The 23,691-nt window shown below is 38.9% G+C and overlaps 4 protein-coding genes across 5 annotated transcripts; 1 reads left to right on the top strand and 3 right to left on the bottom strand.

The window, feature by feature from the left end:
* Positions 1-36: 36 nt before the first annotated feature.
* On the bottom strand, positions 37-4,661 carry LOC121756220 (protein RAE1-like). Its single transcript, XM_042151713.1, has 11 exons — positions 4,525-4,661; positions 4,340-4,426; positions 3,844-3,921; positions 3,568-3,761; positions 3,203-3,344; positions 2,835-2,915; positions 2,314-2,442; positions 1,271-1,348; positions 1,108-1,179; positions 474-554; positions 37-372 (listed from the first exon to the last, which is right to left on the bottom strand). The coding sequence occupies exons 1-11, from the start codon at positions 4,576-4,578 to the stop codon at positions 322-324; spliced, it is 1,047 nt and encodes a 348-aa protein (XP_042007647.1). The 5' UTR covers positions 4,579-4,661; the 3' UTR covers positions 37-321.
* Positions 4,662-13,867: 9,206 nt separating this feature from the next.
* Positions 13,868-16,838, bottom strand: LOC121753692 (F-box/kelch-repeat protein At1g22040-like). 2 transcript variants are annotated; one of them, XM_042148931.1, is made up of 2 exons: positions 16,666-16,838; positions 13,868-15,642 (listed from the first exon to the last, which is right to left on the bottom strand). In XM_042148931.1, exon 2 carries the CDS (start codon positions 15,570-15,572, stop codon positions 14,145-14,147), a length of 1,428 nt encoding a protein of 475 aa, XP_042004865.1. In that variant the 5' UTR covers positions 15,573-15,642; positions 16,666-16,838; the 3' UTR covers positions 13,868-14,144. The 2 variants fall into 2 exon arrangements, with proteins under 2 accessions (XP_042004865.1, XP_042004866.1); XM_042148932.1 differs by having other exon boundaries at positions 13,868-15,635.
* A 1,103-nt stretch (positions 16,839-17,941) lies between these two features.
* LOC121754229 (trimethylguanosine synthase-like) lies at positions 17,942-21,454 on the top strand. The gene is made up of 6 exons (XM_042149604.1): positions 17,942-18,130; positions 18,202-18,466; positions 19,277-19,412; positions 19,842-19,933; positions 20,678-20,801; positions 20,875-21,454. Exons 1-6 carry the CDS (start codon positions 18,058-18,060, stop codon positions 20,947-20,949), a joined length of 765 nt encoding a protein of 254 aa, XP_042005538.1. The 5' UTR covers positions 17,942-18,057; the 3' UTR covers positions 20,950-21,454.
* A 917-nt stretch (positions 21,455-22,371) lies between these two features.
* Positions 22,372-23,214, bottom strand: LOC121754857 (probable CCR4-associated factor 1 homolog 11). Its single transcript, XM_042150149.1, has one exon. It carries the CDS (start codon positions 23,212-23,214, stop codon positions 22,372-22,374), a length of 843 nt encoding a protein of 280 aa, XP_042006083.1.
* Between the last annotated feature and the right edge of the window lie 477 nt (positions 23,215-23,691).

Here is a 23,691-nt window from a genome sequence, read left to right as displayed (position 1 = left end):
TATGATTATTTGATCTTGTAACTAAAGGGATGGGGGTTAGTAAATTTCAGATTCAGAAACATTTCACCATTTTTCAAGAATTTGTAGGCTGTTTGGGGCTTTCATCAAGAACTGAGCTACTCTGGTAGAGACAAAATACATGCCTCCATCACAAGTCTTGCCACGATTAACATTATCGAAATGTACGATAAAATAGTTCAGCATAACGGAGATGACTACGGTACAATAACTGTGATTTAAGTATTTGAAGATAAAACTCTTAGCAAAATGGCCCATGTACAGATTCTGTAATTTCTCTTCATTAGCAAAAGGGCAGAAGCTTCACTTTCGGTTGCTTGTTCCGACCCGGGGTTTGCCCTTGACCTCGGCATCCTGCAAAGAAAGATGCAACGTTCAATATTACAAGCGGTGGAACTCGTGAGATGAGAGAAAGCAGAAACCAATACGTAATTTCAAAATTATGAAAATTGCACCAGGGGTTGGTGTAGGTAAATATTGGTCTTTGCTGTTGATGGATTGTGATTTTCAGCACCTTTGCTCCAGTCATAACAAACCTTCATTTCAGAAAGTAGAGAGCCGGATAAGAGCGCAAACGAAAAGGGTAAATAATAAGGCACAGATTGCATCAGAGAGGAAAAACATAGATAGGACATAACTGAGGTTTAAGATAAAGAGTGAAATATAGGAAAAAGATACTGAGATCAGAGAAAGGGGCCGACTCAAAATTCTCAAGTCGAATGCCTAAAAACTGCCTCGACCCAGAAATAGTGAAGGAATTTGGATATGATAACATCACTAGTTATTTTTGAGTAAATAATTTCATTAAGGTTACCTTCAACTATACAAAAATTAGAATACAGGGTACTACCAAGGCATTTACGGAAAAAATGGCCATAATTAACTTTGTTGTTATTATACAAAAGAGTGAGAAATTAAATGTTACTACTAAGTAAGATATATGGAACCACTTCTTTATTCATTGTTAATCAATTCAATAAGGCACAGACAACAGTAACAGATCTGTTAAGAGTGCTATTCTGCTTATCAACGCAACTATATTCATTGATAAAGTCAAAATGTAATTAAAAAAAAGCAGCCAAGGTATACCGAATACGCATATATCGACCCATCGTGGTTGAAAGCACTGGAAGTTATCGGCTGACTGCACCTCAGCATAGCCTAAATAATTAACAAAATAATTAATGGTATTCAGATAAATCTTTGTTAGACACTACAGACAAAATAATCACTGAAGCAGAATCGGTTAAACCTTAAGCCTCTGTTTGCTATCTTTGTCCCAAAAGTTAAAGGCACCATCAGATCCAGCAGTGGCAAATGTCTGGTGCACCTATAGAGTGGCCAAAAGCAGAACCGGTTAAGAAATGTAACTCTAGATAAGAGAGACATCAGAACTACCTTCTAACTAAGACATTATAGAGAGCCTAACAGGAAAGAAATTCAAGAGTTTAGACAAATTTGATGTTTTAACCAATTCATTAGAGGAGGACAAGATTAACCATTTGTAGCCATGTCCGCAATTGGCTGCTAGTAAAAACCTAAGGGATTCTGTTAAGTCTCAGGAACACATAACCATTATCTCATCATACTCATTATAATTAGACTTCTACATTATCTAGCAACGGAACATGCTTCCACATGATGAGACTGGCAACATTTAATAAATTGGCCAAAATAGTGAAGTCATGCAAATCTTAAAATTTTGGGTTGTTATGGCCCGAGAGTCTACAGACAAATACAGGACATTGTTTTAGCTAATTGTCACAGATGATACTAAAACAGCATCACTGCAAGTCTGCAACCCAAATCTTCAAGTGATGAGTCAATGGGCCTCATGTTTCCAATTTAACTAGACCTCATTAGCAATTGACAGACAGCTCGATTCCAGAGTCCTCAAGGGGCAGCATTATTTGCATAGTCAATGACACCATGATAAAATCCATAGACTCCAGCCAGGTTACTATCCTCTAGAAGAAAATACTTGGGATGTGGTTGCAAAAATATAAAATCACAGTTCTTGTCACGAACAACTCTATTTTGTATCATTTTGATGACTATTTGAATGATCATACAGGATAAAAGATGCATGTCCGGTATCTGCTTCACAATAGACTACATGCAATGGCTGATGAAAGTCCCAGTATGGTTTTATTTTACTGTCATTTCACCAATAGTCGGACAACTTAGAAACAATTCATTCATGCAATTGTAAGACAAAATCCAAATCCACAAAGAAGCATAAGAAGACAATAGAAAGGGAAATGGAATAACATGACATTAAGTACAATAGCTTACAGGATGAAAGTTCAGTGAGTTGACAGAGTAAATGTCATTGCCATCTCTGTGACATTTAAAAGTAAAATTTTTACTTGCTTGTGCCTCATCAAGGTGGTGTACCCCAACTCTGCCTTCAATTGAGCCAACCTGCAACAGAAATTAAAATTTTAGCTGAATTACTGTGAGGCGTGAGCAAATTAAACAGTGTGAAACTGAAGGTCAGCAATGTCGAGATTGAAATACCAATGGGGCAGGATGGATTCAAGTGCAAATGGAAATATAACTGAATTCATTAGACTAAAAAAACACTATAATTTGTTAAAGATGGTTTCATTCAAGCTCTAAGACAGCTGGATGCAGTCAACCAAGATTTATATAAAATGGGACAAAAGCCCCAGCAGAAAGTTCCAATTAATGTTAACTTATTGGTGGATTGTTAACAAGTTCAGCCTAAGGTAGCTATGTGAAAGCTAGTATATAGATACTTAGGTAGATACTAGTAAATATTTTCATAACAATTTCAAGATATGGAAACTTACTAAGAAGCCTTGCTGATCTGGGAATGCAGCTAAACACCTAGTCTGGTACTTCAATGGTGACACGACTCTCTTGAACTCTGTCTGCCATAACGAAAAAACAGTTCACCATATATAACCCTTGCTAAATGGGAAACCAGAAATTAAGTGGGCATAGGATAAGCATCTCATCTTTTATAGAAAAACTGACTCCATCTACTCCATCTACTCCATCCAGAAATAGAACATAAGACAATATCTAAAAGCAGGTGTACATTTAGGTTTGATGTTTTTCAAAAAAAATATTAACATTTGGCAATCGGGTGAGTTAAACCTTCATCTGTCTCTCACAAAGCAGATACAAGTGAAAGTAGTGTAGCATAGAAGCATACCTGAGGGTTCTGTAGGTTGAAAATGACAAGATTCCTATCCGCAGTGCCAACAACCATAAGGGGATGTTTAACAGTAAGCGCATAGCACCGCTCAGGAAGCTGCTGCACCCAAGTTGGATTCTGCTGTCTCAGATCCCAATACCTGAAAATATGTTGCACCTTATTAAATACAATGAATGCATCCTGTTTGCTGCAAATCTGGTCCTACTTCAAGAATTAGACTTAGCACCAAACATGCATGGACGGAACATCTTCAAACATGTAAAATAGCATATCTTATGATTACAATATTATATGCGGACATGCCTTTTAATAGTTTAATATTTCTAGCTTACACACAAACTACTAAGACACTAATGAATTACCTAAGTGTCTTATCCCAGCTTCCTGTGACTAAAAGACTCATTTCTGGGATCCAAGCAAGATCTTTAACAGGAGCATCGTGCATGGCTACAGTTACAGGTTGTCCACCGGATAATAATGGCCACATCTTGACTTGTTTGTCACAGCCACCAGAAAATACAGTTGTCCCATCATCCTTCCAAGCTGAGCATAAGACCTGCAAATTTTACAAAGTTAATAATGAGGAAAAGAACACACCAACCATAGTATATTATGAGAAATACTTAAATGATATATACCGGTTGGTCATGTGATATCGAAGCCTTAGGAACAGTGGTGATAGTGGTTCCTTGTTTCTGCACCTCCCAACATCGTACCTAAGAAAAAAATAAGCATATAATGAATGTACCAGCTTGCTCATCCGCAACAAAAAGAGAAAGAGCCAATTAAAAAAAATAGTAAAAAAACACTAATTGATTTTAAGTTCCCTCTGATAAAGAAAAAAAAGGCATCTTCATGAACAATCACAAAGAAAAAGTTTCGCAAATTCCCGTGAAGAACAAAATCGTTAGCTGGAGTTTTTAAAAATGGTAACAAAATTCCAATAAACTAGCAGCTGCAGACACATCTAATGCAGTATACCTTCACCCATTCTGCCTCAATTACAACAAACTAACATAACATAAACCTGATGAATAACTCGATTTCAGCACTGACATTGGACGAAAAATGTCGATACATTACGCACGTATACAGAGCAAAACGAGGCTACAAAAACGAGGAAAGAGACCATACCTGATTATCCCAAGACGTGGCGACCAAGTGATTGGCCTTAGAACTGAAACACAGGCTCGAAACTGAATCACTCGGAGGTGACGCAACCTTTCAGAAAATTCAAAATTAGATTAAACACCAAACGCATTTAAATAAATTTTAGCGAGAATTTGTCGAGTTATTTGAAAAAAAAATTGCTCGATTACCTCAACTGAGCGATTAGGATTGGCGTTAGCCGTTGAACCGCCGAATGCAGACATGTTGATAAACCCTAGTTCTGTAAAATCTTCGAAAGAGGATTTTTCTAGGAGAAATTTCGAAATATGGGTTTAAATTCGCTGACCTTTCGTAATTAGGGATTCAATTTACTGACCTTTCGTAATTTGGGATCGAGGTATGCGTATTTTTCGTAATAAGGGATTTCTGATATTTTAGCTTATTTATGTGCTTTTTAAATATTATTTCACTCTTACCATTTATCAATCGTCTAAATTACCCCTTCAAATTTTTTCCAAAATTCTATAAAAATAGAATCAGTTCCCCGATAACTCAACGGTCTGAATCAATATAAATCAGAATCTGAATCTTTACTTAAATCATAATTAGCTTATCTATCTTTTATAAGCATAATAATTTATACTTCTATAAATAATATTCGTATTTTATCAGTAATTAATATTGACGATGCAAATCGCTCGGGACGAATTGACATCATCATGATTAATTGGAGCAAAAAATAATTATAAATAAGATTTATAAGACTTGTGAAACTAGCAAAATTGACTTTCTAATTAAAAATTTAATGTTGAACTCGTCAATATTAGTAACTAAACCCATCGTGTATTTGTGTGTATCTCTAACTAAAAATATAAAGTTTAATTTGATTACCGACACGATGGAGCAAGAAATTAGGTTTTGAGTTGAGCCACCCCTAATTTTAGACTAATCTATTCATTTTATTTCCCATTTATTAGTTCACACCCCACCATATATATACTTCAAAATCAAATTTGCTAATAGTACGTACTGTTAATTAATCCAACTAGGTGGATGTTGAATTGATCGATCAAAGTCAAAAATTTCTCACAAGAAGTAATAATTGATCTTTGTCTGACAATTTTTTAATTAGGAGGGGCAAAACAATAGTCGATAGCAAATAAATAAATAGAAAGATAAAGAAGAAGATGAAGAAGTAAGATTGAATGGATAGTATTCACATAAATGGTAAGATAAATTTGAAGGGGGTAATTTAGACTATTGATAAATGGTTAGAGGGAAATAATATTTAAAAAACACATAAACAAGCTAAAATATTAGAAAATCCCCTATTACGAAGAATACGCATGCCTCGATGCCAATTTACGAAAGGTCAGTGAATTGAATCCCTAATTACGAAAGGTCAGCGAATTTAAACCCTTATTCCGAAATTTCTCTTTTTCTAGCGAGGGAAATTCACGAGCTTCAGCAAATTAGAGTAATGAATTAGCAATTGTTTGAGGTTTGAAAGAGGAAGGCCGGTTTAAGAGCATCCTCATGACATCTGCAACGGTTGGAATAGCCCAGCAATAGCTCAGCCATAGCCCAGCCACAAACTCCTCCTGCCACATCATCAACACTAAAAATCCTTCTGCCACATCATCAAAACAAGTAAATAGCTCAGCCATAGCCTAGTCATAGCCTAGCCACATCACTCAAAATTATATAAAATAAATAATTAACAATCACACAAAATACGGAATTAAATTTACGACACAGATACGAGAAAATTCAATAATATTATTAAAATTTAAAAAGTACATTAATTAAAAAAGTTAATTAATTAAAAAATGATTAAAGTTCATAATTGGTCCTTTACATTTGCCTTAAAAAACTTTTTAGTCCCTTACATTAAGTCTGCAACTTTTTAGTCCCAAACATTATGTTTTGGTCTAAAGTTAACACCTCCGTTAAAGTTAACGGTCAAATCTAATTTGACCATAATTAATGACTTAATTATGAATTTAATTAACTTAATTAAATTAACATTTTGTTTTTACTTAAATGGAAATTCTCTTTATTAGTTGGACAAAAAAATTTCAAAAATTAGCCTAAAATTTATTCTCATTAATACGTACTCAATATTAGTTGTTTGAGTGAAATTTACCTCAACCATACTCCTCATCATCATTAGTCATATCACCTTCACTTGTTTTTCATACTCCTCATCATCATTAGTCATATCCTCCTGATCATCATCCACTATTAGTTCAATTTCCTCTTCAATGTCAGGCACTTCGACTTCAGTTTCCTTATTAAGATCTGTAACTTCCTCTTGGGTTACTTGGCTAACTAGCATGTTGCCTTCCACAACTTCATCACCAGCATGGACTTGATATTCAACATCAACGACCGGTTCAAGTTCATTCACAACATATAAATCAATCACTCCTATTTCCAGTCCTATTTTCGCCATCTTCATGGAAGATTGGTTGTTGAATAAGCGCGTCAACCCTTCATCCATATTCATTCTTAATTTTAAAAAGTAATACTCCAACCAAGTAACATCAAGTCCTTTTTTTTCAAGCATGTCATCAACTTCCAACTTGGACCATCTATCTGGATCACAATTGCTCATATATTCAACTAAACCACCAATATACTCCTTCCTAGGTGATTTGCTCATCAAACCATTGTAGTGTACTCTGGTTGTGAATGTGCCATCTGCATAACACATTAAATCAGTCCCACACATTATTAAACATAATCAAATTAGTCATAAACATATAAGTGCAGTGTTCAAATTAGTCCCTTTCGACCATTCACCAAAAAGTTGACCAACATATGTGGACCACACTCCCTTTTGACCCATTCCCAAAAATTCAACCAGCATTCCAACAAAAAGTCATTTTGATTTTCCCAAAATAAACCATATTGCCAACTTCAAAAGAAATCCAGTCTTGTTTTCCCCAAAAAATACCATGGAAGAAAAGCACAAACTTATTAGACAATAGTATAAGAAGTCAATTTACAATACGGACAACCCTACTAATTAAACTAACCTATGTTCAGCGGCCGTGGAGGATTTGCAGGCGGCGGAGGATTCGGTGGCAGTGGCGGCGGAAGAGGCGGAGGATTCAGCAACGGAGGAGAAGGTTCGACACTGTCATCCTTCTTCTTTCGTCTATCATATCCTTTGAGGTTTCATTCGCCACCACTGTCATAGTAGAAACAACTCTCCATAATCGTATAATTCTCGCTGCTGCAGTGAGTGTAGAACCGCCGCCCTGCTGCAATTTTTTTTGGTGGAGAAGACTCTTAGTTTGAATTACTTAGGTTAAAATTGGGGATAGTGGGAGGTGAAGGAAGGATTCCCGTAAAACTATCTGTGGGATTTAATTTGATTAACTAATTTACTAATAAGGAGTATATTTGTTCTTTTAAATTAGAATATTAATTAACTATGTTAATTAAGTTAATAATTTAGGATTCCCGATAAATCCATTTGTGGGATTTAATTTGTTTAACTAATATTAATATTTTATCTTTTAAATTAGATTAATAATTAACTTGGTTAATTAAATTCATAATTAAGTCATTAATTATGGTCAAATTAGATTTGACCGTTAACTTTAACGGAGGTGTTAATTTTGGACCAAAACATAATGTTTGGGACTAAAAAGTTACATACTTAATGTAAGGGACTAAAATTTTTTTAAGGCAAATGTAAAGGACCAATTATGGACTTTAGTCTTAAAAAATTACATAATTAAAAAAAAAAACTAACGACGTGCAGTCCTACGCGACCATAACTCTTCAATTAAATCCTTTTGGAGTCGAATATGAGCCTCCGTTTGGCGCATGTCGGCATGTGCTTGGAGGCGGCCGGCTTCATCGTGAGGTACCTCACTCCGTACGTTGGGGGCGGCCACGCCGTGGTTTGGACCGGCTTCATTATCGTCGTTGGTCCAACTAGTCAGTTGTACACCTTCATCTTCGACAATCATGTTGTGCATGATAATACATGCGTACATTATATCAGCAATGCAGTCGACATGCCAAAAACGCGTTGGACCCCTAACTGCCGCTCCACGTCCTTGAGCGCCGACTCCTGCCGTGCCGCAAAGTAGGCCTTCATCTCATCTGATGCGCATCGGATCGTCTTCACAAAGACGGGCCACCTAGGGTATATCTCATCCGCCAAGTAGTAGCCCATATCATGCCGGTTGCCGTTGGCGACAAAACTGATGGCCGGACCGACACCCTGGCACTGCTCGTTGAAAAGTGGCGACGAGTTGAGGACGTTGAGGTCGTTGTTCGAACCGGCTATCCCAAAATACGCATGCCAAATCTGCAGCTGGTAATCAGCTACGGCCTCAAGGATCATCGTTAGATTCTTTCCCTTGTAGCCGGTCGTGTAGAACCCCTTCCAGGAAGCGGGACAGTTCTTCCACTCCCAATGCATACAATCTATGCTGCCTAACATCCCCGGGAACCCATGTTGTTCCCCGTGCATCCGCAAAAGATCCTGGCAGTCTTCGGGGGTAGGGCTTCGAAGGTACTGATCACTGAATATTTCAATCACGCCCAGACAAAAATACTTCATACATTCAAGGGCAGTCGTCTCACCGATGTAGAGGTACTCGTCCCACATGTCTGCCGCGCCACCGTAGGCCAACTGCCAGATTGCCGCAGTGCACTTTTGAATAGGTGTGTGGTCGGGTCTGCTAGCCGCATTGTGCCTGAAGCGGAAATACAGATATCGATGCTCCAAAGCGTTAACAATACGCATATACAGGGCCCTACTCATCCTAAAAAGGCGCCTGAAATGGTTGGCGTTGAACCGCGACTCCTGTGCGAAGTAGTCTTTGTATAGGCGCTGATGTGCAGCTACGTGATCACGATCAATCACTTCTCGGCGGTGGACCACTGGGCGAGGTCGAGGTACCGCCAGCTGCAACGCCCTCTGCATCCATCGATCAATCTTACGGTTCGTATAGGCCTCTAGCGCTTCGTTCATTATACGATCGTACTCCTCAGCATCCCCACCACTACCACCACTACTGCCACCGGCGTTACTCATTTCTCGGTGTTGATCTTGTATAGAAATTAAGATAGAGAGTACTCATTAAAACAAGTAGTGCGAATGAAAATGACGTGCAAACCGCGTATATATAGTGTTTCGAAAATAAAAAAAAATCCGCTCGGCGGTGCGCTACGCGATCCGGGCGCTGCAATAGCGCCGAGCGGATCGCCCAGCGCACCGCCTAGCGCCGCGAAACCGCCGAGCGCTCGGCGGTTTTTAATTCCGAAATCCACTGGGCGGTGCGCTAGGCGCCATTGCGGATGGCCTCAGTGTTGCGGATGTCCCGAAGGACATCCTCACGAACATCCCAAAAACACCTTCTGTCACGTCATAAGGACTTCCCACTGCACTGCCACGTCATAAGAACTTCTCACTGCACTGCCGCGTCATAAGGACATCCCACTGCACAGTGGCGGACATCCCCAAGGACATCTCGACGGACTTTCCACAATAATAAAAATTCACAAATTCATCAAATTAAACAATTTACGGAATTTAAACTTCGACACAAATACGGAGAAATTGCAACCACTTTATTTTAAAAAAACATACATAGTAAAAAAAACATACATAATTATTAAAAAAAATTACATAGTTAAAAAAACTGTAGTCTCACTCCTTGGATTCCCCGCCGCTAGTACCCTCGTCGTCCCCGCCGGTAGTCCCCTCGTCGCCACTCTCCGCCATGTCTCCCAACCCCAAATCGCGCCGCATACTGTTGATGATATCCTTCAGCGCCGACCTATAATGGCGATCGGTCGATGTCTGCCATTCAACCATTGCACGTAATAGGGTTTCATGTTGCACGACGCGAGCGAGTGAGGAGAGCTCGGGATCGTTTTGTGTAGGAGCTGCCGATTGGGCCTCGCGGACCCATTGGCGCTTCCACTCGCCATCCGCGCCGCGGACTTTTGCCCCACCGGCCGACGGCGGCGGCCGACGATGAAGGTGTCGGGAACTCTGCCTCGGCGGGGGGGGAGTTCGTGGGAACCAGCACTGCTACTGTACTCTCCGAATGCGCTGATCTTCGTCCGATTCAGCCTGCCAAATTCAACACCTATAGTAAACTTGGCCGAAGACTGCACCACAAGATACACCTCCCAATATTTGAATTCCCCAAAGCCCGCCGCTGCGTCGATGAACTGATGGTGAGACAGAAGCTTCACATCCTCGGCAGACATGCCGCTAGTTGCCGAGCGGAGGTTGTTTGTGTAAATGCCGGCGAATCGACTGAGTGTAAATGCCGGTGAATCGACTGAGCTGCCTCTTCAGCCGCTCCCACTATTTCCGGTATTACACTCCGTTGTGAGGCTTCCCCCCTGGCGGTTTGAATTGGAGGTAACTTTGGCTAATGCGCCACCACATCCTGTCGATATGCTGGTTAGCCCCGATATATGGATCCTCCACTATACTGATCCACGCATTCGCAAGCGCGATGCACTCCTCTGTGCTCCAGACGGTCCTCTTTTTCCCGCTGGATCCCTCCCCCACCTCAGCGGCCACCGCCTCACTATCGTACCCCGCCGCAGGCGAGGTAGTGCCTCGTCCCCTGCCCCTTCCTCTCCCTGTCCTCCCCCTCCTCCCTGTCGCCGTTGATGCGTCTGTGGGAGAATCTCGGATCGGAGATAGCCATAACTCCTCCATCGAGAACGTCTCGATGGAGGTGAACTGAGTCTCGAGAGGAGTACTCGGAGGGTTTTTCGTCGACAGTAAATCCATATAGGGGCGATGGACATTGTCCACCGGTGATTGAGGGACCCCCTGCTTACTCCCCCCGCAGGGACAGGCGAGCCATGCAGCATCCCCGACATCATCATCCCAGGCATCTGGGCGGCATCATCCCCGGCATTACGAGCATCATCCCCGGCATTGGGGTCATTCCGACACTCACCCCAGGCATTTGGGGCATCATCTCATACCAAGGCGGGTACATGTTGTAGTACCCGGGCATCATCCCCGCTGTCATTTGGGGTTGGGGCATCATCCCCGCCATTCCGAACATCGTGGCGGACATTGGGGTACTTCCGCCAACAGAAAAGATCGGTCCCTGTGACTCGCTCGTGGCGAGGGAATCACTATCGTGGTGCTCCATTTATCTTCGAAAGAGATGTATTTAGAGATAGAGAGATACTCGTTAATACAAGTGGGGCGAATGAAATGAAATTCAACGAGCCGTATTTATAGAATTATCAAAAAAAAAAAATCGGGACGTCCGTGGGGTCAATGCAATGGCGGGCGTCCGCAAGGACGTCGCCACGGACGTCCCGGGAACACCGCGGAACTCCGGTGTCCGCAGCAGACGTCCGTATCCGCGTCATCTTTGCACAATGGTCGGACGTACACCGGGACGGGTGCCATTGCGGATGCTCTTAGGCCATCCGCATCGTGTCTCGATGCTGTCTCTATCTCGTCTCGCAGAGACGAGACGACATCGAGACAGCGATGCAGCCATCCATCTCGGTCTCGTCTCGGTGGGCGTCTCGGCCCGGAGGGTGAGTAGGCGAGACGTCTCGTCACGCTCCAGCGCCACGTGGCGAGCGCTGGCGCTAGGCGTGACGCCCACTCGCCGGCCCGGGAGTGGGTGTCGTCATGCTGACGCAGTAAATAATTTTTTTCAGATTCGATTTTAATAAAAAATAAATAAATAAAAATGAAAAATCTATTAGCAAAGGGCGATAATGAAAGTAACCTAGAATATAAGCCATTTCCCAATTGATTATTGTTTTTAATTATTTTAAATATTACTATACTCAATTCCAATATTACCAAATTGCTAGAAGCTACAAAAATGAATTTCTAAGTAGAAGAAAATGAAATTATTAAAAAGCAATTTCTATATTGATAGAAACACACAACAAATTCCACATGATATAGGTATACACATAACAAGTGACGGATCCAGGACCCGAAAATGGTAGGGGCGGAATTTATATTTAAATATTAAATATTTAATTTAATATTGTTTTTAATAATAAAATAAATAATATTATATTAATATTTAAGTAGCACTAGCTTCGTTAATAAAATATAAACATGCTTTAGCTTGCAAATATGTATTATTCATTTTAAATTATAAAATTATTGTAAATATATATACATTCAAATTCATCATAAATATTATATACAAAAGTGATATAAGTAGAGTACTAAATATTTAGATTTCAAAAATATTTAAAATGTTTATTTTTTGTTACATAGAGAATAATTAAGATGCATAGATCAAATTATAAGTACTTTAGGACAAAAAACTTTAACAGAGGATTAAAAATGATTTTAACTAACGAATAAATATAACAACATGCAGTAATATATGCAACTTAGTAAAAGTTTAGATTTCATAAAGTATTTAAAGGTATTAGTTTGATAATAAGAAGAAATATGAATTGATAAAATAAAAAAGTAAAAAACGAAAAAAATTAGTTTTTGTTGAGGGTTGAACCGTAGACCTTTTAGTTAAAAAAGTGAACTACATAAATGGTACTTGATCTTTCACTTTCGCACATAAATGATACATGATCTTTATTTTATATCGGTTTTGGTACTTATAAATCACATTTTTTGTACCTGATCCAATTTTCACCCCAAAATGACCTCTAAACAAATACCTTTTTCCATTTGTGTCATAAAGAATATTTTTGGCATACACAAAACTAGTAAAAAAATGATATTATAATATATTCTCTCATTCTCCTCACTCTTTATACTATTATTATTAATCAATATTAATATTATTATTTTGATGTTATTAATTTTGATATTTTTTAATATTATTCAAATTTACTTAATTAAAATTATAGTTATAATTTACTAAAAACTAGTATTAATTAATAAACAATTAATGTATAATTATTTAAATTATGAATCATATAATATTATATAATAATAACTATTATTATTATTATTATTTTATATTAAATTAATAACTATTCAATATAGTCTTAATAAAAATTTAAAATTGTGAATTGTATTCATAATGATATAAACAATTGAATATTTTTAGTTAGGTGTTTCAACCCTAAAATGAGTATAAAATAATATAATTAAAATATTTAATTAATTTAATTAGTTTAAATAATTAATTTAGTTAGGTGTTTTGTACTTGATTTATATTATAAATGCAATTAGATGTATGTATAAAACTGAAAAGAAAGAAGAAAAAGAAAAGAAAAGAAAAAAATAGGAAACATAAGCTAAGAAGAAAAAAGAAAGAAGAAAGGAAGATATAATACTAAAAAGAAAGAAGAAAATGAAGAAAATAAGTAATAAGAAAGGAAGAAAAAAGAAATCACATGTTTAGTACTAATTAATTGAAAATTCCAAAAATATCCCCATAACAAAAAAATCACATGTTTGGTACCTAGGGTTATTTTTATCACATGGTACCAAAAACGATATAAAATAAAGATCATGTACCATTTTTGTGCGAAAGTGAAAGAGTAGATATCATTTATGTAGTTCACTCTAGTTAAAAACCCAACAACAAACCATTGGACTACTAATATATATTTATTGAAAACAAATATATTTCTACACTCTACGGATGGAGCGGATATGCTATTTTCAGCTCGATTCAAGAAAAAAATTAGGCTCTCCGGACGGCCGGGGAGGGGCGACCGCCCCTTCCTGCCCCGGATCCGCCACTGCACACAACCCAAGCATTCATTTACAACCCAATATATTTTTCTTCATCTTCAAAAACAGCAATGAGATTATCATCTGCTCCAAATAGTAGAAGATGCACAAGACAAACAGCTTCAAATGTAGCTACACATCAAGGATGACACAGCTCACTAGCTCCGCCGATCGAGCGTCTCTCGTTGCAACGACGTTCCAAACATTATGCGAAGACGGATTTCCAGACATCCGATGCACGCCATCCGCCACAGCAGCAGACGAGGAGGTAGACGGGCCAGAATCGAGCCGGTTCCTCCACTCAGCTTGCATGACCGAGATGGCGTGGTTCGCGTCTTTCGTGACGACGTGCAGCTTCCCGAGGAAACTGGCAAGCAGATACGGAGAGTCTGAATCAGCAAGGTCAGCAACAGGCACGTCTCCATCGATGGTTGTCCAAGCATCGCCTTGCTCGTTGTAAACCTTGATCCTGGCGGTGTCGAGAGAATTGGATGGGTCGAGGGCGTACAAGTCGCCGTCAACGATCACACTCAGCTTCGTCCCCGCCTGCTTGGCCGGCCAGCCGCCCCCCATTCCAGCTGGCATTTCAACCCACGAGTCCGCCTCCGGATCGAACACCTCGCCTCCAACATCCACGAAAAAGGGCCAGCAGTATAAGCTTTGAGGAACGTATAGCTTCCCCTTGTACGACGTCATCCCAGTCGCGATAGGCTTGAGCAGGTCGGATAGGAACGCAGTTGGCAGCACCTGGGCTTTTGAAAACGGCATGCTGGGCACATCGGACCATGTCCCAGAACACGGATCGAAAACCTCAGCCGACTGAAGAGGAGTCAGCCCACCTTGGCCTCGGGTAACGCCTCCAACGACGTAAAGCTTGTTGTTCAATACATCCGTCTTGCAATAAGCCCGGCCTGTGGACATGGGAGCCGCTTGAGTCCAAGCGTTTACAATCGGATCATACTGCCACACGGATTTCATAGCCGTAGCCCTGCAGAATCCACCCATCGCGTAGAGGCGGCCGCCAACAGCTCCAACAGCACAGCCACAGAACGGGACCTCCACCAAGGCATCTCTCCTCCCGAGCCACCTTCTAATCGCGTCCGCAATGCTGCTAGAGCTAACAGTGTTCCACAAACGGAGGCCAGCCACGCCCCTCCTCGCTCCACCTTCTGCAGCAACGTTTGGCATCAGAGGCAACCGTTGCCACACACGGGAAACTGGATCCAGCGCGTGCCACATGAGCTTTTCACCCTCGAGCTTGGTCAGTACGTAGAGCCACTCCTCTGTCGTGCCGAGCTCTCTCCTCACTTCATAGCATTCTCTACTTGTTAGAGCGGCTTTCCAGCTCCTTGAGACGAGCTTCCCGTTGAAATACATGATTCTTGGGATTCTAGCAAGAATCTGCATCGATATCTCATCAGGCAGATTAGGAATCAGCCGGGGATTCTCATCCCAATAGCTCGAAGACGTCCTTTGTCTCTTACACGCCTCATTTGGAGATGCCTCGACTTGCTCACTGCAGCTTGACTTTAGACTGCTCAAACTCAACCTTGCTCCCATGAGGATGCCCTTTTATCGAGTTTTCTTCGATTCTTGTTATGTCACTGCATCTTAAACATTTTCCTGGGAGCTTTGATAGAAGGAAACTAATTAGTCAAATATCCAAAGAGATTAAAGAAAGACTAAGAACATCAAAATAAGAACTATAACCATAATCTAACTATGCTTTTTTCGAGTTTGCTACGACTTAAAACATTTTATTGGGAGCTTTGATAGCAACAAATTAGTCAAATATCCAAAGAGATTAAAGAAAGACTAGGAACATCAAAACGGCAACTATAACCATAATCTAACTATGCTTTTTTCAAGCTTGCTTCGATTTTTGTTATGTCGCTGCAGCTTAAACATTTTCTCGGGAGCTTTGATAGCAACACCATCAGTCAAATATCCATAGAGATTAAAGAAAGGCTACAACATCAATATGAGAACTATAACCATACTCAAACTATGCTTTATCCAAAGAGATTAAAGAAAGACTAAGAACATCAAAATAAGAACTATAACTATAATTTAGCTATGCCTTCTTCATTTTTTTCTATATCAACCCAGTTTCTTGGCAACTTTGCAACAACAAATTAGTCAAACATCCAAAAAGAATTAAGAAAGACTAAGAAAATCCAAGAGCTATAACCATAATCTGACTATGAGTCAACACCAAGTTGTTTTAAACTACTATGATTTGTCATTTAGTCAACATATGGTAGAATTCAAGTTTTCACTGTAGTTTCAAGGAGAATACACAAATGCCTCAATGAAAATGCAAAATACATTCAAAACCCCATCTAAATATTTCAGTTTCATATTTCTGTCAAATATTCCATGTTACTTAAATTGCACAATCAACCATATTAAACCAAAATTCCCAGTCTTAAATGAAAACAAACACAGTAAATCATCAGTTTCTCAAGAATGCAACAAAATCACATCTTTCTGAGAACCCAGTTGATAAATCTTGAAATAAAACAAAAAAAATTCATATTCCATATTTTATAGCTCCACAAATTAATAACTCAATCAATTGAACATCCAAAAATCCTAAACGAAAAAAGAAGGTAAATAAAAATTGTGATCAGCTGAACAATTGCAACGATACCTGTTTATAGATGACAGGAAAAAACCCATTAAAATGGATGGACGACGGAATTTCAGACCAAAAGGTGAAGCTCGGACATGAAAGTGGGATTGTGTCTCAGATATTTGTAGTATGAGCAGTACAACGCAATACTCATTTTTTTTTTCTGAAGAAAGTATAATCCATTTAAGTTAATTTTCGTTTAAAAATAGAGGAAAAGTATTTATTTAATTGGTAAGTTGATGTGTTGCGTCACCGGCGCTGTCTTTAGATTTCATTAATCATAGCAAAGAAAAACCAAAATAAGGGTTTATGTAAAATGCGTTAAAACGCTTAAATAATAGGAGTAATTTACAAGTGTCACAATCATTTGTATTTAAATTTAACACACTGAAGTAAAGTCAATTATTTTTATTACTAGTAATATTTATTATAGCAATTTTCTTTTTAATTATAATAAAAAATTACAATTGAAAACGACAAAAACAGATAATAATAATAATAATAATTTAAAAAAAATACTACTCCACCCGTCTCAAAGAAGATGACACATTTGAGAGATGACACGAGATTTTAGGAGATATTATTTTATATGTTAAGTAGTGAGATAAAATATAATTTTATAATTGATGTGAGAGAAAACTTTTTTCAAAAAAAGAAATGTGATATCTTTTATGGAACAAACTAAAAAGGAAAGTGTGACATCTACTATGGGATAGAGGGAGTACATGACAAAAAAAGTAAAAATGAAAACAATGAAAAACACATCATTTTAATTAAAAACCTACTTCCAACAAAAATAAAATTTATAAAATATCATTAAAAACACAGAACTAAAAAAAATAATTAGATCCCGTTTCAGCAACCATTAATTGTGTAAAATGTGGTTAGCGTTTTCTCGCCGTAACTCCTAAGCACTCTGATGTGGATGCCCTCCAAATCAAGTTATAAGAATTTTTTTACAGTATTTATATATTATGATTAGAGTTGTCAACTGGGTAAACTGATCCAACACGACCTTTTTTCCATTAATTGCAGCAAAAAAGGCGATTCCGTCACCTTGGCAGCCCCCACACTCCGGGCCGACATCATGTGAGGGGGTAAATCAGGTTACGCAGTAGCTCGTTAATGAGAGGCCTTAACCCACTGACTGCCAGAAGTCCATCTCGCAAGGCCATTTAAAACTCGGGACCATCAGAAACCCAACCTAATCCTAGCCCAAGCACATCCCACGACCAATGTAGTACTATATAATATGATATCTATAAGAATCTTGAAAAAAGACCAATGTGTATATAAGGCCTATGATCTCATATTTTAATTTCTTCTATATATGTTCACTTAAAATTTTATGAGTATTTAGTTACTCCATTTTATGAATTTAGAAGAAACGAAGCTCCACTAGAATCAACAATGGTGGCAGCAAGAGCTTCCTCCGTCGTTCTGCAACCAACAAGAAAGCAGCGCAAGCTTCTCAAACGAAAAGGTATACACAATTCTCCACCTGCTGAGACCGAAATATCTTCTCACCGTCTTCCTTTTCCTTGGATTTCGCAGCGAAAGTCAGGGAGAAGCGGAAATCCATGAAGGAGAAGAAGCTCAAGGAAAAATCGAATGTCACTCCACTCGTGACCAAGTACTGGTTCCAGCGGTACGATCTCTTCTCCAAATACGACGTAGGCATCAAATTGGATGAAGAGGGGTGGTTTTCCGTCACGCCGGAGGAAATAGCCTCCAGTCAGGCCCGCCGCTTCGCCGGTGCCGGTGTTGTGATTGATGCTTTCTCTGGTGTTGGAGGAAACGCAATTCAGTTCGCGAAAGTGTAAATTTCTTCATGCTGTCCAAGTAATTTTAGCTTTACCCTGTCAATTGATGTTTGCTCACATTTGATATGCCGATATATAACCTAAATTTCGAATTGCATTTTACATGAATGGAAATTGGTAAGAGAGAAGAGGAAATGTTGTTAATCATAGTTAGTTCCTAGTTTGCTGTTTAAGCATATTTATGCAGAAAGCATATGTAAGTAGACTGAGCTGCTATATTGGAAATTCAAGTGAGCTGCTAAATTTGAAACACAAGTGAATATATGTAAGTAGTTTTCAGATGGAAAAATGTCTCCACAAGTTTACTGTGCTTGGATTGATTGTGTTTTCTCACTTTAGCTTAGGATAACCGACCATATGCAAAACGAGATAGAATGAGAAGACAAACATCTATTGCTTAGTTTAGTTTTGTCGTCGGGATAAGCAACGGCCTTCAAAACATATATAATGGGAAGACGAAGGTCAATTTCTAGTAGCTTATTTAGATGTACTTTTGTCGTCTGGCTATACATCGGCCTTCAAAACGAGATAGAATGGGAAGAAAAACGTGTATTGCTAGTAGTAGTGGCTATGATGAGTGGTTAAGCAGTAGAAAGTTTTCGACTTTAGACTAATATGGGAACTTGTAGTGCTCAGTATAAATGTTAAGCAGCAGTTCACTATGTTATTTTTCACTTACAATTGCAACCACTGTCAATTCCAGTGCTGCTAATACCAGAAAGTCAGAAACCGAGCATTACTTATATTACTACCCCTTTAAATTATGTGTCCAATAGCACTTAATTTGCGCTGTATATTCTTGTCAGGTGCCATCATGTTGTTGCCGTTGAAATTGACCCAAAGAAGGTTGCCCTGGCATCTCATAATGCTAAGATTTATGGTGTTCAAGATAAAATAGATTTCGTAGTGGGAGATTTTTTCCAGGTTGCTCCTTTCTTGAAGGTAGTTTCTATTGCCTAGGTGATAATGGTCTTCACACTGTGTTTTTTGTCAACACTGTGCTTAGTTGTAGCAGTACTTAGTAGGCAGCATACTAGGTAATGATGCTAAAGCTACAAACTACTCTTAGATTTGGCAGATTTTTCAAACTGATTGCTCCTGATGGTTCCTTTTATGTCTATTTTTTCTATATTGCTTGCACATACTTTTTTGAAGTGATTCAGTAGGAGTATTTGAATTATTGTTGGATATAAAGAATCTTGTCACTACTGTAAAAACAGAATTAACAATGAAATAATATAAGGTGAAAGCATGGTTCTTTACATTCATTTATCTTCAGATTTTTGGTTAATGTAGCTCTTGTAATGTTTGGTTCGTCATGCTGAAATAACATTTCATTTCTAAATTCATAATTTCTGGTGATTTCATTAGGGAGACGTGGTATTTCTTTCACCACCTTGGGGTGGACCGTCATATAAGGCAAAAGAAAATTTTACACTCGACTTATTGAAGCCAAAAGACGGGTACGCCATGATGATAGTTGTTTTTGATCAATTTCTCCATGTGTAAATAGTTACTTGTTCTTCTTTAATTTGTTATGTCCTTTATAAGTAATTCAGCATCTTGGGTGAGGTATCATATAATGTAATAATCTTTTTTTAACCTTCTATTGACAACTTAATTCAAAGCATCTGATGTCTAAGTATTACCTATATAGCTGTCGTGTAAAGAAGTTGTAGGAGGTCCATATTAGCTATATAGATGATCAACTTTTGGGAGAGGAGAGGCACATAAGTATTTTACTCTTCTACCTATCTGTTTACTGTCCAACCATGGAGGGTAGTTAGTAGTAGTTTTTTCTTTCAGTGATAGGTTGCAAAAAGACATTGCTTGAATAAGAAAGTTTGTACATAAGGACGAAGTTAACGCTCATCAGTCATCACAGAGTTCCTAAAATCCCATCTCCGTTTCTCTTGATCGTATGATCTTTTCAGATCTGTGGGAGAGAGATAGAAGCAGCTGTAATTAATGATGGATAGAAGTGTAAACCTGCAGCCATGATTAAGCACTTGAGCCGGTCTTTTCTAACAGCGTTTTCAGCTTCTTAAGTTTGGCATTTTACGCATACAACACCTCATCTTTCTTATACTTTAAAAGGTTTTAAGGTGCCCGAATTACGTGCTTGACATTATCTTGCATGTTTATAATCGTATTCATTCTTCTTTGGCAAGGTTTTACGGTTATAATTTAGAGTGCTTCGTTTGCAGCCATTCTTTGTTTCAAGTTGCCCAGGCGATAACACCAAACATCGTCATGTTCTTGCCTCGAAACGTCGATGTGCTCCAAGCAAGCGAGCTTTCATGGCTGTCTTCTCCTCCATTAGATATTGAGGTTATAAAACTGCATTTGATCCCAATACGTATATACTCTTAAATCTTTATACTGATTTTCTCTCTCTTTGAAGGTGGAAGAGAATTTGGTGCATGGTAGGTTGAAGGGAATTACAGTCTATTTTGGAGACTCGAAGTTGTGTCTGTAGCCACCATTTGGTTGTCCCTTGTCATAGAGGTAACATCAGCTGAGCCGAATGCCAGTAAGCTCGAGCAGTTGGATACTGAACTCAAGCTCGAATAGGTAAATATTCATTAACTTAAGCTCGCTTGCCAATTTTCTGTAACTGTTATTCAGGCTCGAGCTCGACTTGTGTTAAAAATGCGGAACTTGTTATTTGAGCTCGAGCACGACAGCCAAGGCATGAGCTTGAGCTTGTTCAAAAGCTTGTCTAACTTAAAATGAAGAGCATGAAGCATTGACACTTTATCATGAAGCTCATACGATATTGTTCGAGATTAATCGTACCATTCGCACTTTGCTATTCCTTGAATATATATGTGTTGCTAAACTCAACATATCGCCGAAATATATGTGTTGGAATTTGTTTGCAACAAATGTATTCGTTTGAAAAGGATGTGTATTTCTTTGGAAAAACATACTGATTAAGGTGGATATTTTAATAAATTACGCAGGCTTGGAATTTTATAAAATACTTACCTTTTCCGGTTTAAGTGATTCAGAATTCAGACCGACCGAAACAACAGCCCAACTTTGGCGGTTTAAATGGTTCGGACCGGCCCAAAAAATTAGCCCAACTTGGCACCAAAGTTTCTCATGCATATTACTAATACACCGTGGGAAATTGTGATCATCATTCTTTTTATACTATATAAATATTTAAATTTACTCATTCATCCCAAATAAGAACGAACATTATTAATTATAGGTTCTTCGATAACAATTGGTTTGGATTAAGATTAGTACTAATTTTTTTATTATCCATGAAATTTGTTAAATGGCTTTGTATATATCTGTTTTCAAAACTTGACTTTCAAGTTTAAAAAAGTGGCCGTCTTTACTTTTTGTCAGACTCGAAATAGTACGAAATACGAGGAAGATTGATTGTTAGAGTTTAAATTACGTGAATCTTAATGTCTATATATTTATGTTAAACCGTTTTTATTTGCTGAACTCTAATTAATTACGGCTTTTACTTCCTTCTTTGAGTGTATTTTCGTTTCAAGGAAACAAATCTTTCCTCTAATACATTGCATATAATTCCAAGACTTGAACTCCAAGGAACATCTCCAATGAATTCAAGATTTTTTTATATATATTTTCTTAACTTCAAAATAATAAATAATGCATATAACAACTCACTTATTTCAGATAGCTGACTTTTGGTGATTTGAAAACTAACTTTTTTTTGGGGAGATGAAATGTTATGTTTTTATCCCAGTCGACAAATTTCAGCATGCATATTTGGTACCTATTCGCATTTAAACCAGAATCATACTAGTATGAAATAATGAATGAAATTCCAACAAATTGAAAGAAAAGATGTTTATAATTTTATAGTTTCTCAAGCATGAACATGCTATAGAAACAAAAACAAATGTAGATGAATTCAATGAACACCTTCAAAGTGAAGCAGAGTTTCAGTCAATCCAAAAAACACATAATTAAACTCCTCCATAATCTGCTCCTCTTTCCCAAATTTCTTCATCAATTCCACAAAAACCAGCATTGTGAGCAAGCTATCTGATCCGGCCTGGTGGCTCCTCCCGAGGGCACGCTCGAGGCCCATCCCCTTCCCGATCGCCTCGAGCCCCCCGTGCAGCCCGCACGCCCTCGCCATGGGCTTCGCGTCGTACACCCTCGGCCCGAGGTGGGCGTTCACGAGCCCCACAAACTCCGCGAGGGAGTCGGGGAGGCGGCGCCCGGTGAGGATCTTCACCATGAACCCTAGGTCGTAGGCGCCGTGGAACGTCACCCACACGGCGCGGCGGAGGAAGGCGAGGCCGGAGAGCTTGAAGTGGAGGGCGAAGGAGCGGGAGTCGACGCCGGCGAGGCGGTTCTGGGCGAAGTCGATGCCCTGGCGGCGGAGGAGGGAGAGGGAGTCGGGGTTGTGGAGGTCGGAGGCGGAGTCGAAATCGGCGAAGTTGAACTCCCAGGCGCCGACGCGGCGGCCGTCGTGGAGGGGGAGGGCGCCGGAGGAGTCGGAGAGGGTGAGGCCGAGCTGGATCAGGCGGAGGGCGTCGACGTTGCGCTTCATCACGGCGTAGGTGTCGGCGGCGGAGAGGGAGGAGAGGAGGTGCTTCGTGATGTCGGTGGTTTTGATCGTGAAGACGGTGCCGGGGTACTCGGTGTCCATGGAGATGATCGGGAATTGGTGGAGGAAGCCTTGGATTAGACAGATTTCCGACTCGAGATTGCTCGCCCAAACCTTACGGATCTCGATTTCCGCCATTGATCGGAGGGATTTGAGGTTTAGGGTTTTGATGGGAAATTAGGGGCTTTTGGGGGAGGAGGAGTTTGCAGAGCTCTTTAAATAGGTTACGGAGAGAGAAAGTTAGAGAGAGAGAGAGAGAGAGAGAGAGAGAGACCGTTTATAATTTATAAATTGAATATAATAAATACCTTATTCCAAAGAGGATCGAACAATAGTAAACCATATTCTAATCTTAATTTTATACGTGGAATAATTACCATATTTAAAACAGGGTTTAGCAAAAGTTACATAATTTTGCCATATATAAATATATGGAATCTAATAACCAAAATAACACGGACGGGAGAATGCTAATGATTAATACCAATAATTAATGAGAATGCTGAATTATTTTTTTTTTACCATTTTCGATTTACATATAAAGTTATTTGTATTTTTTTCTATTTTTCATATATATATTTATACCATATAACTTCCATCTTTTTTAGATTATAT

This window comes from Salvia splendens, chromosome 11 (genome assembly GCF_004379255.2).
Source record: "Salvia splendens isolate huo1 chromosome 11, SspV2, whole genome shotgun sequence".
In the NCBI taxonomy this organism is placed as follows: Eukaryota; Viridiplantae; Streptophyta; class Magnoliopsida; order Lamiales; family Lamiaceae; genus Salvia; species Salvia splendens.
The sequence above is the reverse complement of the archived record's forward strand: the minus strand, read 5'-3'. Positions and strand labels throughout refer to the sequence as shown.